The sequence below is a fragment of the Phascolarctos cinereus genome, unplaced genomic scaffold, assembly GCF_003287225.1.
Source record: "Phascolarctos cinereus isolate Bilbo 61053 unplaced genomic scaffold, phaCin_HiC Scaffold_4;HRSCAF=312, whole genome shotgun sequence".
NCBI classification, from domain to species: domain Eukaryota; kingdom Metazoa; phylum Chordata; class Mammalia; order Diprotodontia; family Phascolarctidae; genus Phascolarctos; species Phascolarctos cinereus.
In genome coordinates, this window is record NW_027555847.1 from 127,029,713 (window position 1) to 127,045,514 (window position 15,802).

The 15,802-nt window shown below is 43.5% G+C and overlaps 1 protein-coding gene across 5 annotated transcripts; it reads right to left on the reverse strand.

Moving 5' to 3' along the window:
• Positions 1 to 5,609: 5,609 nt before the first annotated feature.
• Positions 5,610 to 15,203, reverse strand: CLN3 (CLN3 lysosomal/endosomal transmembrane protein, battenin). Of its 5 annotated transcripts, none has more exons than XM_021006912.2 (16): positions 15,008 to 15,203; positions 13,122 to 13,197; positions 11,971 to 12,067; positions 11,811 to 11,864; positions 10,825 to 10,908; positions 10,498 to 10,577; positions 9,932 to 10,017; positions 9,695 to 9,767; positions 9,411 to 9,554; positions 9,184 to 9,290; positions 8,159 to 8,214; positions 7,913 to 7,981; positions 7,733 to 7,788; positions 7,534 to 7,627; positions 6,711 to 6,851; positions 5,610 to 6,481 (listed from the first exon to the last, which is right to left on the reverse strand). In XM_021006912.2, the coding sequence occupies exons 3-16, from the start codon at positions 12,028 to 12,030 to the stop codon at positions 6,362 to 6,364; spliced, it is 1,224 nt and encodes a 407-aa protein (XP_020862571.1). In that variant the 5' UTR covers positions 12,031 to 12,067; positions 13,122 to 13,197; positions 15,008 to 15,203; the 3' UTR covers positions 5,610 to 6,361. The 5 variants fall into 5 exon arrangements, with proteins under 5 accessions (XP_020862571.1, XP_078008669.1, XP_020862569.1 ...); XM_078152543.1 differs by having other exon boundaries at positions 8,159 to 8,211; positions 14,892 to 15,101; XM_021006910.2 differs by having other exon boundaries at positions 14,892 to 15,101.
• Between the last annotated feature and the right edge of the window lie 599 nt (positions 15,204 to 15,802).

Here is a 15,802-nt window from a genome sequence, read left to right on the forward strand (position 1 = left end):
ATTGATTGGACAACAATAGGTCCCTGCCCAAGCACCACTTAATGATTATTTTTGGGGGGTCCTGCTGGCTCAGAGTGAATGTATAGTAATTGGGTTGGTTGTTTTTTTTTTTTTTTGGTTTGAAACCCTGTGAGGGTCTTCCCTTCCCTGTTTGATTTTTTTTTTTAAAGGAGCCATCCTTTGACTCACTTCCTAAACAGCCCTAATCACTGAATCGGCATTGCTTCACTCAAACTGAGAACTCAGAAAGACCTTAACTTTAAAAAGCCAAGATCTCCCACTGCCTGTTGGGCCATCTCCAATCGTCCTTATCTATAATCTGGCCACGGAACCCAGATGGCTCTGGAGGAGAAAGTGAGGCTGGTGACTTTGCACAGTCCTCCCTCACTCAAATCCAATTCCATTGCAAGTCATGTCATCATCTTCCTGATGTCACGGTGCTCTTCAAGAACCAAGGACAAACCACACATACCAAAAAATTTAGCTCCTTGTCCTATCCCTTGCCAAAATTAAACACAGCATTACTTCCATCAACACCTCCTTGAGCCTCTCCCACACACACACCCCCCTACACTCCCACTGCTAGAAGCCACTCAAATCAATTAAAACTAAATGTCTAATCTCAACTGTTATTTGTCCTTCATTGTCCAACAGGACCATGACTTCAGGAAGATGATGCCATGACTTACAAGTGAAATGGATTTAAGTGAGGGAAGGCTGTGCAAAATCAGCAGCCTCACTTTCTCCTCCAGAGCCATCTGGGTCCAGTGGCAAGATATAGATCAGGACGACTGGAGATGGCCCCCTAATCTCAACTGACCCCTCACTGGATGGTAATCCTTTTTGACTCCCTAATTGTCTCCCAACAGCAGCTATTCCAAACCTCTCTCCCCACTCTCTTACTTGGTAATATCATCAGCTCCAATGGATTTAATTACCATCTCTGTGCTGACAAATCTCAAATCTATTTATCCTGACCCAGACTCTCTGCTGACTTCCAATTTTGCATCTCCAACCACCTTTCAGACATCTTAAATTCAATATATCCCAAACAGAACATTATCTTTCCCCTTACTCCCCCCAAATTTCCATTATTACCACTATCCCAGTCTCTGAGGCTCATAACCTAAGAGTTATCCTGGATTCCTCTTTCTCTCACCCCGTTATGTCAAAGCTGTTGCCAAGTGCTGCCAGTTTCACCTTTGTTATAGCTCCTAAATATGCCCCCTTCTCTCCTCTGACACTGCCACCAATCTGGTACAGGCCCTCAGTACTCCACACCTGGATTATTGAAGTAACCTTCTGCTGTTCTGCCTGCCTCAAGTCTCTCTGGACTCCAATCCATCTTCCATTCAGCCACTAAAGTGATTTTCCTAAATCACAGGTCTATGCCATGGCCCCCACTCAATAAACTCCAGTGACTTCCTATTGCCTCCAGGATCAAATATAAAATGCTCTGACATTCAAAGCTCTTCATAACCCAGCCCCTCATACCTCTTCTTATACCTTATTCCAGTATATATGGACCCCCTATCTTGTAAATCTCAGCTGGAATAAATCAGCACCAGCTGCTTTGCCATAGGAAAGGAGCCTAATGGCATTCAAAACCTCTTCTTCAGTTGGAATTTCATATAGGGAGGAACTGATTTCAACCTAAGGTAAATGGTCAATGACCTCAGCATCGGTCAATGATGGTCTGCTGAGAACACTGTGGAAGTATTCAGCCCATTTCTCTAGGTTCATATCCTTATCACTAATCAATGTGGCTTAACCAGCACTGAGTAGTTGAGATGCACCACAGGTTAAGAGCACAACTCCGATGGGCTGGCTACATTGTTTGAATGCAGAACCTACACTTGCCAAAAAGACTATTTTATGGAGAACTCACACAGGGCAAATTGTTCACATGGTAGTCAGAAATGGTACAAGAACATTATCTTAAAAACTTTGGAATTGATTGTGTGAGATGGGAGACACTGGCACAGGACCGCTCAGCATGGCATGCCCTCATCAGAGAAGGTGCTGTCCTCTATGAGCAAAGCAAAATTGAAGTAGCTCAAAGGAAACATAGGATGTGAAAATTTAAAGAATCCACCCCACATGTTCACACAGTTTATTTGTGCCCGACCTATGGTAGAGCATTCTGAGCTCGTACTGGTCTGATCAGCCACAGTTAGACACGCTGCAACTTGACATAGTGATGTCATTTTCGTCTTCTTCAAGAACAAAGGATACCAACCAACCAAGTATGCTAAGCAATGGGGATACAAAGAAAGGTAAAATCACAGCCCCTACTCTCAAGGAGATCATGTTCCAATGGAGAAGACAGCTTGCAAAAAAGCATACATACTACACATACACACACACATACACATATACACACAGCGTTAAGTGGAAAATATCTGAGTGGAGGAAGTAGCCACAGAGGAGAGAAGGGAAGGGAGGAAGGATGGGGGAGGACTTCTTGATAAGCTGGGATTTGAGCTGAATCTTGAAAGATGCTAGAGAAGCTAGGAGGTAGAAGTGTAGAGGAAGAACATTCCAGGCATGGAAGAGCTAGAATATCATATATAGAATAATAAGTGTAGCTAAATTGAAGAGTGTGTGGAGGGAAGTAAAAATGTAAGATACTGGAGGAGTTAATAAGAAGACCCCGGATTTTATGGGATGCATTTAGGGCTTATATGGTCAGACCCACACTTTAGAAAAATCATTTTATTGGCTGAATGGAGAGAATGATCCGCCACTGTCAAAGACTGCAAAGAGTTCAAAAAGGATGAGGATTAAGGAAAGGTCATTTAGCTTTGGCAATTAAGAGATCATTGCTATCTTTGGAAAGAGCAATTTCATTTAAATTAAGAGGTCAGAAGCTACTAGGCTACAGAAGATTTGGAATCAAGTGAAAGAAGAGTCATCCTCTGCTACTCATACTTCTTGACCCAAATATCTATCCAGGTACCAAATCTTGTCAATTCTGTTTTCATAACATCTCTCACCTGTCCCATTCTCTCTACTTATCCCCTCTCACCCCAGTATTACAATAGCTTCCTCAATGGATTCCCTGACTCCTCTCCTCTTTCTACTCTATCCTTCCCACAGATGCCAAAGTGATTTTCCTAAAGCACGGGGATCTGACCAGGTCACTCCCCTCAAAAAGTTCCAGTCGTTTTTTATTACCTCTAGGATAAAATGCAATCCTTGACAATCTAGTTCCAACCCGTTTGTCTAACCTTATCATACATCACTGTCACACATTCTTTGGTCTAGCCAAAAGAACCTTCTTGCTATTCATCACAGAATATTCCATCTTCCATCAGAGGGTAGCTGTACCCTCATCGAAATGACCACTTCCCTCTTGCCCTCAGCATCCCTAGTTTGCTTCCAAACTCAGGCCTGGAGTCAGAAAGATCTGAGTTCAAAGATGGCCTCACACTAGCTGTGTGACCCTGGTCAAGTTACTTAACTTCAGCTTCATCAACTGAAAAAATTGGCATAATTGAAGGTACCTACCTGGCAGGGTCATTGTGAGGGTCACATGAAATATTTGTAAAGCAATTAGGACAGTGCCTAGCACATAGTAGGTGACTTATAAATGCTTATTCCCTTCCCCACTTCAAAGCTCAACTCAAAAGCCTCCTTATAGATGATGCCTTTCCTAAGCTGCTTTATATATCCACCACCGCCACCTCCCTCCAAAAAATTCATGACCTTCTATTTATTTAACAAATATTTATGTGGTCATAGATATAGAGCTAAGTTAAAAGCTAGACCTCAGAGGCCATACAACCCTCTCATTTGATAGAAGAAAATAATTTGCCTAAAGTTACCGGGGAATTTGAATGTAAGCCCTCACTTATCATACCACACTGCCTCCAATTGTGTCAAATGCCCTGACAGAATGGCAGCTTCTCAAAGGCAGGAACTATTTAATTTCTGTCTTGGATCTCCAGTGCCCAGCAGAGTACCTGGCACGTTAGTCAATTCTTGTTGATTATTAAAACCATTAGTGTGCTGTTTGTATTTTAAAGTCAAACTTTGATCATAATTTCTTGCAACAGATTTTGTAAGATCTAGAGTTGGCCCCTTGAGAGAGCATCTCTTCCAAGCCCTTCACTTCACAGAAGAGCAAACGAACACAGGGATGTTAAGTGCCCTACCTAAGGTCACCCCTAGGATAACACCGAGCCCGGTGCTCTTTCCACACCACTCCACTGACCTAGCCTCCAAGGTCCCCGATGAAACTCGAGTCATTTTCTACTTAGCTATGAATGGAGAAAGACTAAAAATTGCTGTAGAACCCCAGGCTTTGCGATGATTTCATACATCACAAGGTGGGCATGTGGAAAGAATTTTGTAAACCTTAAATTATTATGAAAGTGTTATAGCTGGCGAGCTTTTTAGAGCTAGGACAAAGTCATCGAAAAGTGTCTGCTTAAAATTTGCAATTCATAGAGGAAAATCAATTTCATTCACCAAAATTCCTTCACTTAACATATCTATAACAACATAAACACTGCAATATAAGTAAGGTTTGTTTGATAAAGAGCAAGAACACGACCTGCTTCCTTTGATCATACTGTTTTGCCTAGTGTGTTAGGGAGACAACATAGTATAAGAGACCAAGTATTCAATTTGGGAGTTAGAAGACCTGATTTTCAGTCCTGGCTCTAAAGCTCATTAGCTATGATGATGGTCAAGACCCTAAACCTCTGGGGGCTTTACTGTCTTTACCCATAAAAACTCATCAGAGCTACACAAAATTGCAGAGATTTGTAAAGTGCTATGTAAATGTGAACTATTATCCTGTTTATCGGGTTCTAACCTGATCCCTCCCTGGGGCATGAAGATGCCACCGGGATCCAAAGGCCAGGCCGGCAGAATACAGGCTCTGGCAAGGCCTCTCAAGCTGAAAGGTCCTGCACAGGCTGAGCAAGAGAGCATCAGCTAAGCTAAGGTAAGAGAAGCTCACCGGCAGAAGACTGGTCAACAGGGAGTGAACATTTTTAGCCATAGCTAAATCTGTCCAGTGAAGTAGAAAAAGTCTGACATCTATTAGTGGAATCTCCATGCTTAACAAACATCAAATGCAAACATTACATAAAAAGCAGTTACAACTTAACCCTTCTCAGCAACACAACGATCTAAGACATCTCCAGAGGCCTCATGTTGGAAAATGCTGTCCACATCCAAAGAAAGAACTGTGGAAGTTGAATCACTATCACTTATTATTACCTTCTGTTGAGTTTTTTTCCTCTTTCTGATGGTTCCTCCTATTGGTTTTAATTTTTACTTACAACATCACTAATGTGAAAACATGTTTAATAGGAATGTAAATGTATAGCCTATATCAGATAGTATGCCATCTTGGGGAGGGTGGTGGGGAGGAAGGGGGAGAAAAATTTTAAACTCAAAAGCATATGGAAGTGATTGTTGATAAATCAAAATAAATTAACAAATTTTTAAAAAAGCAGTTATAGATTGATTTTTAAATACTTCCTTTGGGATAAGAAGGGACAGGAGTGAAAAACAGCTACAAAATGTAACTATTTTCATAAAAAGTGTTTATAGTTTTTTGCCAAAGGAAAAACAGTCCAAAGTGACATTTAAGATAATTTTAATGGGCACTTTATTGCATCTTATTAGTGAGGTATAATAATCATGTCAACAGGACTATTCCTGTAGTGTTAATTGTAGAGGCGGAAGAATAAGGAAAGAACTGGGAGAGGAACTGGGGACAGAGGGGTATTGTTTGATATACCACAGCCATATGGTACCTAGGAACCATTGTATACCCTATCCTGTAATGAAACAAAAATAAGTTTATGCTATTCATTAGGAAGGAAGGATTATTTTGAGTCCCTGCTGTGGAAGCCTCACCCCAAAGGCCTAGCTAGCATCATGAAAACCTACCACATCAGCTTTTAGACGGCAGACTAACCCTCATTGGTTCTCCTCAGCTGAGCACATTCAGAACCTCAAACATTCCTTTTAACTCCCAAATATATCTGCTGACCCTTGTTATGCTTCATGCACATCTACATTCCTTCTGCAGAAAGAGAACACAGGGCTATTTGATAAAATATGTTGTTAATGGGAGAGCATGAATGTCAAATTTCAGTACTCAATTGATAGTCTGATGTCGAAAGCTCAGTTTATCGGTAGAAGATAAATTATATGGATCTTCCTGGACATTCTTCCAGGGCCCCCAAACATCCACTTGGCCCCACTGTAACAAGCACATTCATTAAGTCTCTCTTGCATCCAAATCCAGAGGATTTGGACTATAAAAGTCACAGAAGAGTACATCCTCTAGCTTATTCTGTTCCCAGGCTATAGGAAGGGCTCCAAGATCGGTCAAGTGTCAATGACTCTGGCATAGGAAATCATGCAGAGGCAAGGCCAAGGCCCCTGACAGAGAGATCCCCAAGGTATCTGCTATGCAGGCAGTTGCCATGGCAAATTCCCGGTGCTCATCCTGGGTCTAGGAGCAAAGGAGAGATCAGTCAAAAGAATCTCCATTTTCTCCTCCTCCTCCCCAATTATTGCTTTACCCTCCCCTTCATAGGGTTAGGGACTAGGTACTTCAGACTCACAAAACTAAGGAGCAGTACCTGACTACATGATAAATCAGACTACAAGACCTTGTACGCTCACTCTAGGAGTCTATTTCCTCCCCCTCCCCGTGATCCCCACACCCCAATCCTGCTGACCTCAACGGCAACTCGGTGGAAGGTGTTTACATAGGCAGCCCCACCCAAGAATCCCTCATACAAAATGATCAGGAAAACAAGGTAGATACTGGGAAGGAAATTGAACCACACTTCAGCCATCAGGAAGCCCAGATTCAGGAACTAGTGGAGAAAAAGAACTGGATGTCAGTAACAGAATCACTAAGTAGGGAAGGGCATAGCCCTGAAAGGAGAAGGGACAGAGTCTATGGGTGAGGCCTTTTGATTGAATCTAAGCTTTACAGAACAAATCCTTGTATTAAGGGCATTTGTTCTGTGAACTTTGTATTCAGTCAAAGGGCCGAACTTGAGCAACTAGAGGGTCACATGTGGCATCGAGGCTGAAGGTTCCCCATCCCTGGGATAGACTAATAATGAACTTCAATAGGATTCTCAGAGCTAGAAAAAAGGGGAAAAAAAAGCTAAACAAAAGAAACTCTTCGTTGATACCAATCTCACACTTATGGCGCACTCTGTAAACCTTAAAGCACAACTCTTCCCACAACAAACCTCTGATGTGGGTAATACAAGGATTACGCTCCCCATTTGCAAGATGAATAAAAAGGCAGAAGTTACATGACTTTCCCTACGGGTCCATAGCAAGTAACTAGCATAGCTGGTATCCTGAATTAAAGTCCAGGGCTCTTTTCATTACAACACCCAAAGTTTGCCTAAGGCTCAGGTTCCCTGTTTTCCACCAGCAAGTGTCTCTAGGAGTCAAGTGAATGATAAACGTGCTGGGGACTTGTAAACAAAGGAAGGATGAAGGAACAAAAGGATTTCAAAAGAGAACTGGGAACTGTACCTGAAGCACTGCCAACAGCCAAATGTAACGGAAGTGGCAGCAACGGAGAGAGGATCGGGAGACAAAGACTCCAACTTGGTATAGCATCTGGTACCTGTGAAGAACTGAGTGGTAAGAAGGGCTCCCCTTCTATTGGAAGAGCCCTGTTCTCAGAAGAACCTGCCCCCTTCAGGCACCCTCCCCCCACTTCTATTCTCACCATCGGTACTGCTGGGCATGGTTCAGAGATGTGTTTCTGAAGAAAAGGAGCTCAAACTAGGTAGAGAAGTAGATTAAAGGGAGTTATGAATGCCTCCTCCCTACCCCTTTATCCCACCCTCAGGTATTAATCCTCACACTCCCTTTTCCTGATTTCCCTCCCCAACATCTTCTTACTCACCAGCCCCTGGTTGATAAAATACTCAGCAAAATAAACTAGAGTCAAGGGGACGATGTATTTCAGGAGACCCTGGAAGGTTCAGAGGTTAAGAGGGTGAGCTTTTGATGCAAAGTTAGATTCAGCTCTAGGCCTGACAGTTCTCTGGCCAGACACTAGAACAATAACCCCCCCATTAATGACCCTATTCCCTTACCTACCCCCACATCAAAAGTAATATCACTTTACCCCTATCCTGTTCCCCCATACCTTAAAAACATTCCACCTGTCACTGAAAGAGAGGCTCTGATTGAAGTTGGGGTCTGCTAGAAAAGAGGAGTGAATTAGAAAGAATTTGATCCTTTACCCTCTTGATGAGAAGGCCCAGGAAAAGAGGCCCACAGACAAGCAGAGAACTGTCAGAACTGCCATGGTAAATTTGAAATATATATCTACATCTATATCTACATATAGATATATATAGATATAGATATAGATATATACACACATATCTATCTATAGATAGATATGTAGATATAGATGTACTTTTTTTTTTGGCTAGGCATTAGGGTTAAGTCACTTGCCCAGGGTCACAGAGCTAGTAAGTGTTACGCGTCTGAGCCTGGATTTGAACTCAGGTCCTCCTAACTCCAGAGCCAGTGCTCTATCCACTGCGCCACCTAGCTGCCCCTGGACTACATATATTTTTAAATCCTGAGATGTACATGTTAGAGGGGAAGAAAAGGCAAAATGTACATAACAGAATTCCCCGGTTTCATATACAATTCTCTTTTTGTTTTTCTAAGCACATTGAAATGTTTACACTTGTTAAAGTTTATTAGTAATAAAAAATGTATTTTTTAAAAAGGAGGTCTAAAGGGATCACAGATTTAGGGCTAAAAGGGATCTTAGAGGTCACCTATTCTAACTCTCTCATTTTATAGATGAAGAAACCCAAGATTATACAAACAGTTAAGTAACAGAATTGGGATTAACAACGCAGATCCCCTGACTTCAAATCCAATGCTCTTTTCACTATGTCACACAATAAGATATCATTAGTCATAATAATAATTCCTAACTGCAGGCAATGATATCGTTTCCACAATGTTTTCCTATGTTTGACCTCATATGACCCACCCCACCCCAAGTACCTGTGAACCAGAGCTTATTATTCTCATTTGCCAAGTGAAGAAAGTAAGACCCCAATAGCCTAAGTGATGTGACCAACATCACAGAACAAGTTCGTCTACCAGGCTGTCTCCTAGGCTTGGTAAGAAAACCAACTCACTCACGGGGTTTTGAGCTCTCTCCTGCTGCGAGGGGCTGCTGAGCTGAGGTCTCAAGCACCCCATCTCTTTGGGAGGCCAATGAATCTGGAGACTTGAGCAGCAGAAAGTAACTGGAAGAAAGAAAAAAGAAAGAGGAGAGAGTCTCAAAGTTTCTTCCCTCTTCCTGACTCATATCCCTTTTCCACTCCCTAAAGGACAGTACAGAAGTTGAAACAGGAAGAGATACTCACGTGGCCAGCAGAAGAACAGGGATGCCCAGCATAGAGATTAGTGTGTTTTCAGGGGAAAGACCAACCAGGGTCAGACCGAGGTAGGACAAGGCCCCCAGTACTCCTGCCCCACCAGTGCCTGAGGACCACCAGGAAACCACCTCACTGAAAAAGAGACAGCCAAGAAGAAGAGATGTAGGACTGAGATCAGGGGGACTGCTATGCTCCGAACTCCCTGCATCCCCTCAAAAAAAAAAAAGAAAAGAAAAACCCTGCCTCAAACTCTTTTCCTTCACTTAATTTACCTGGGGTAAAAGGCAGTAAGGGCTAGAAAGGTTATCTCCCCCAGTCCACAGGAAATACTGGTCAGGACCACACCTAGAGTTAGGAAGGTGGGGACAGAGAAAGGGTCAGCCCCATGGAATTGACCAAATCTTTCTCTTCATGTAGCCCTGACCTTGTGTCATTTTGCCCCAACCCTGCCACCCCAATCGTACAAACTAAACCGTCCTGTGGACTAGTCTCCCAATCACACCACTCACCACTTAGGCTTGTCATAACTTTCTGGGAAAAGGCAACCAGAAGGAAGCTACTAGCAGCACAGGCCCCACAAAGGATAATTCGAGGGCTAGAGACAAAGGTGGTCAATTAGTCTTTCCCTCCTCCAATTTTAACCCCATTGAACTCTCAGACCATGATCTTTTTTACGTGTTTCCAGCATTCTGCTTCTCTTCCTCCCACTTACCACCCAGATCCCATCTTAAAAGTCACTTAGAAGCAGAAGAGATCTTAGCAACACCTAGACCAAACCTCCTATTTTAAAGAAGAGGAAACTGAAGAATACAGACAAGTAATTGGCTCAAAGTCACATAACTAGACATGGAGCTGGGGCCAATGCCCAGGTCTCCAGGCCAGTGCACTTCCACAGAATCATATGGTTTAGAGCGGAAGGAATGAAAGAGAATATCTGCTCCAACCTTATTTCACAAATGAGGAAAATGAGGCATAGACAAATTAAGTGACATGCCTAACGTCAAACTAAACTATATCATGTTCCTCCTTTTCATTTCTATCCCCTCCCCACCCCCACCCTGGGTGTCCTGCAGACCTGTAGGGCAGCAAGTGAAGGCCAAAAGGAGCAAGCATCTTGATAATAAATGTAGGCAGAATATCAGCCAGGAGGACAGCCTAGGATAGAAATTATAAATAAGATTTCATTCTTAACCCTTTGGATAATCCAGGGTCAGGGCCCCAGAAACCAAAGATTACCCTGATGAGTCAGAGCACAGAAAGTAAAAAAGGCTGTTTTGTATGGATTAGGTAGACAGATCTCTTTTTGTTGCCAGAAGGGCAGGGCACTCAGATCTAGAGGACCTTAACTAGGTGAAATGGGGGCTGGAGTAGAAGGCTTCAGGGAACCACAAACAACACTCACAGCTGTCGACACAGGGTTGCAATCATATCGAGATGTACTGTTGTGAGAAATAGGTGTCGGCTCTGGACTCGGCTCTGGATCCACCTGAATGAAGAAAGGAAAAGTCTCAGTTACCTAATAGCTTAACAAGAACTGCTACTCCTTTGAAGAGTATTTCAAAGTTTAAATTACAAAGCAATTTTCTCTGAGCAACCTTCCTGAGAAACACTCCCCAACTCTGGATCTAGAACTGGGGCAAACTGACCAAGATTGAAGACTGAAGGTTAAGCACCTCAAACCTCACCCTTTTACAATAAGCCAAGCACTAGTACTCTCCTCCTCCCAACCCTGACCATTATGAAGGTCTCTCCTCTCCCCTTCCCATCCCATGCTTTCCACCTCTTACTGCGGGAATAATCAAATACCAATGCTCTAGAGAAGGGTGTGACAAATGAAAATTTACAGCTCTATGTATCTACTCAGAATCTCCATGTTCTGAATCTAAGGCTGCCTAGGGAGAAAGTTCCTTTCTCTGGCCACCACTCCCCATTCCCCTTCATATCCATCCATGTCAACACCATCCCTCCCATATCCTTATCCCACTCTATCCTAACATCACACTGTGCTCTCTGGAACCTTCATTTGATTATTAGGAAACTGCCCTTCATATTACAGCTGTACTCTTTTCCCCTTGTTGTTATTCAGTCGTTTTGCCACATCTGACTATTCTGACCCCATATGGGGTTTTCTTGGCTAAAATACTGGAGTGGTTTGCCATTTCCTTTTTCAGTGGATTAAAGCAAACAGAACTTAAGTGACTTGGCCAGGGTCACACAGCTAGTAAGTGTCTGAGGCCAGATTTAAACTCAGGAAGATGAGTTTTCCTGACTCTAGGCCCAGCACTCTATCCACTGTGCCACCTACTTGCCCTATTTATCTATACATAACCCCATAGCATAATTAGTGCTCAATATGCTACATAAATAATGAATGAATGCTGTTCTTACCAGTAACTGAATGTGTAACTGTGGATTAGCCTTTGTGAGCCCCAGTTTCCACCTCTGAAAAGATAAGGATGACCCTCCATTATCTAGAATACCTAGATGATGCTTAAGGTCCCTACCAGCTTTAAACTGGAAGCCCTATTATAACTAATAACTCACTCACATGGCTGTTATTTTCAGGTGCACTCTGGTTCCTGAGGATGTCATGTGCAGCACTGAGCATCACCACATAGGAGAAGTTGTTGCAAAGACCCAGAAGCCTAGAGATGAAAAGGGAAGCAGTGCTCAAAAGACAACTTCCCTCTGAGCCCCTTCTGCCTCTATTATTCTCTGACCAGCTTGCACCTCCTCACCACACCCAGGTACTAACATTTCACTATTTACAAAGTGATTTCCATTGTTTTTCCTCTCTCTTCTCTGCTTTTCCTGTCTCTTTCTCCAGTTTCTCAAAGGCTCAGATTGAAGCCCTACTCTCCCAAGAAGGCCCCTTTAACTATCCTACCCTGAAGCAACTGTTTCATACTCTAACAAAACAGGGCACCTATCTGGCCTACTACTAATTTAATTCTTGGCATATACTGCTTTGTGATAGAGATCCTATTACTGTCCTTAGAGTTGCAGTCTCAGCTCTGCTACAACACACTTGGCCAAACTACTTCACTTCTTTGCATATCAGCCTCCACTATAAAAAAGTTGGACTATGTAAAGAAAAGATCTCTAAGATCTGGGTAGCATAGGGAAAGAAAGATTAGATTTGGAGTCAGGAGACCCAAGTCCTAACCCCAGTTTATTCATTATTCATTAACTTTATATAAAGAGCCTACTAAGTGCAAAGTTCTGCATTAAGTACTGGTTCTGCCACTAAGTTCCTCTATGGATTTCACCTCCCTAATCTGTAAAATGAGTGGATTGAATCAAATGAGTCAACATATTCTTAACACAAAATCTTCAACTGCAATTCAACTTTTCATGTATTTATATTCTGTGCTGTTTCCCCGTTGGCATGTAACTCTTTGAAAGCAGGGACTGTCTTGTAGAAACAGAAAACTATTTGCATTCCCAGAGTTTTTACTGAATAAATGGCTCCCCAACCCTCATTCATTTATTCATTCCATCTAAACACCTAGACTATAAGCTGCTTCAGGGTAGGAACTATTTCTTAACTTCTGTCCTTCTCCTCTGTCATCCACTTTATTCCTTCACCCCTCTACTTTTTCTTTCCCTAATCCATCTCTGTCCATTTCGCCCCTCTTCCTAGGGTCCACTCTGGTCCCTCCTCCTCTATCCCCTCTGATTTCTCCCACAGTCACTCACCAAAAACCGATCAGGTTTCTCCAGTGGACAGACTGAGTCTCTGGCTCACGGGACTTTCTAGGAAGAAGCTCCTCTCCTAGGAGTGGAAGGGCAAAAAGAATCTTTAATTCAATTTGGCAAGCATTTAATAAGCACCTATTATATACAATATCCTGTGTTAGGCATTGGGGGGGAGGGGAACGAGAAGCTGTCCTTACTCTTGTGGAATGTACTGCCTAAGAGAAAAGCTCTAACTCATACAGAAATAACTATAATGTAAAATAAATTATAAATGCACAAGATTGTCCAAAGATGTATGTGAGGTCTGAAAAAAAATTTTTTAAGCTATGGGGAATCCAGGAAGGCTTCAGAAAAAAACCTGGCCTTGGAGAATGGGTAGCGTTTCCACACAAAGTGCTAGGAGTTGACAAAGGGATATCCCCCCAAAATACATGCCAAAAAATGCAAATTCAGGAAAGCATGGGATGTGTGGATGGAGAGAAGTTCACTTCAGTCCTCAAATTCTATCAATTGCAGCTCAGTATTATGAGTTGTGAATGGACTATTCGATATACAATAGCTGAGTTATTAATATTATTTTGGCCTTTAAAGGGTTATCAAGTGTTTTATACACATAATTCATCTGATCCAAAATCTAATAGCAATCTATCAAAATTAAGTTGCGCTGGGGAGACATACAAAAGTTGAGACAAACCATATCCTCAAGGTGCTTACATTTAACTGTGTGAAATAGGTACTAAAGGCACCGTTATGAATACTATGAACTCATTCTTATATGGCTTTAAGTTTTAAAGCACTTTCCTTAAAATAACTTTGTAAAGTAGACATTGGGGCAGCTAGGTGGCACAGTGGATAGAACACTGGCCCTGAAGTCAGGAGTACCTGAGTTCAAATCAGGGTCTCAGACCAAACGCTTGACACTTACTAGCTGTGTGACCCTGGGCAAGTCACTTAACCCCAACTGCCTAACAAAATAAAATAAAATAAAATAAAATAAAATAAAATAAAATAAAAAAAGTAGACATTGCCCTATTATTAGAACCATTTTACAGATAAGGAAATGGGCGCTTCAGAGAGGAATGACCTACCCATCAAAGAACAGCTACAGTATAAAGGAAAAACTGCTGGGCTTGTAGTTGAGATCTGGATTCAAATCCTAGTTCTGATATTCCCCTAGCTATGCAATACTGGGTAAGTGACTTCATAAAGTCACTGAACTTATTGCATTCATAAAATTGTAAATTTAGGGGGCACCTAGGTGGCCCAGTGGATAGAGCTCCATCCAGCCTTGGAGTCAGGAGGACCTGAGTTCAAATTCGGCCTCAGACACTTGACACTTACTACCTATGTGACTCTGGGCAAGTCACTTAACCCCACTGCCTAGCCAAAAATAAATAAATAAATAAATAAATAGATGAAATTGTAAATTTAGAGTTGGAAGGTACTTTAGGCGATCCCTACCTCTTCCCCTCCTCACCCCGCGTTTTATGGGGAAGATGAAGCCCTGGGGGGTGAAACAACAACATTCTCAGCTTCACAGCGGTGACCACAGAGGCTTAGGGAGGATTCGAACTCGCACCTCTCCTGACCACAACTTCAGCACTCTTTCCACCATCCCACTCCGTGCTCATCGGCAGCATGGGATGACCAGACTCGTGGCCCCTGAGTCTCACTAGCCCAGGTCATTATCCAGGCCTGTCCAGGCCTCTCTGGACATCAGACGCCGGGAGCGTCTGCCCCCAGAGGGGCCCCTGGTCAGGAAATACTCACTCTCTGAGTCTGAATGTTGCTGCCAGGTGTCCGCAGACGCCATGGTGGGGTCTGCAATCACCAGCGGTCAAAGCCTGGCCCCGGGCAGGAGATCCCGGCGGTCTCATCCAACTTACGAGGGGCAGAAGGGAGGTACTGGGCCAGGCCTGCTGGCCCACTCGCTCTCCAATCGGGAGTCTTTCCTCCTCCTCCGAAGCTGCAGGACGTGGTTACCGTCGCCCCATATAACCTACGTGGCCAGTACCCACTCCTCAGGCACTTCTGGCCAGTGCAGAGAAGACCCGAGCAAGTAACAAACAGGTGCCAGTTTAGGAATCATGTGATCTTCGCGAGGCGCTTCCGGTCAGGTGGAGCCTCCCATCCGGTTCCTCCCCGGACGTGTGCCGAGTCTAGTGCTCTGCTAAGACTCTCAGAGAAGAGCCCAAGGGAGCGCCCCGAGGCAGGGCCGGGCGGGCAGGCGGCTAGCGGCGAAGCCGAGCTCCTGGTCGTCCTGGACTGGCGGGCTCGGACCCGACGTGGACCTTGCCTGCCCTTTTGTGGCTCTAGAGCCGTTTGGTCCTTTGCCAGTTGGAATCATGGAGGGCCCCCCCCCACTTGCCAGGAACAAAGATGGCTGCGTCCCCGTCATGGTCGCTCCGATTCTTTACCTTTAAAATCCTAACGTAGATAAAGCGAGAAGTGAATGCGATCCCTCCCTTCTCCAGTCTTTACACAGCACTCTCACAGCTCTCCTGGCCCTCTCGCCTTTGCCCCTATCACACCCCACTTCGCATTGTGATGTGGTGGGCCAAGTAGTGAACTCCAAGGCAGAGCCTAAATGCAATTCCGCCCCGACCCTAGCTAGCCATATGGCCTGGTCTTAACCTCTTACAGCTTTGATGGATTGTTGTTAAGAAAGTGATTTGTAAACC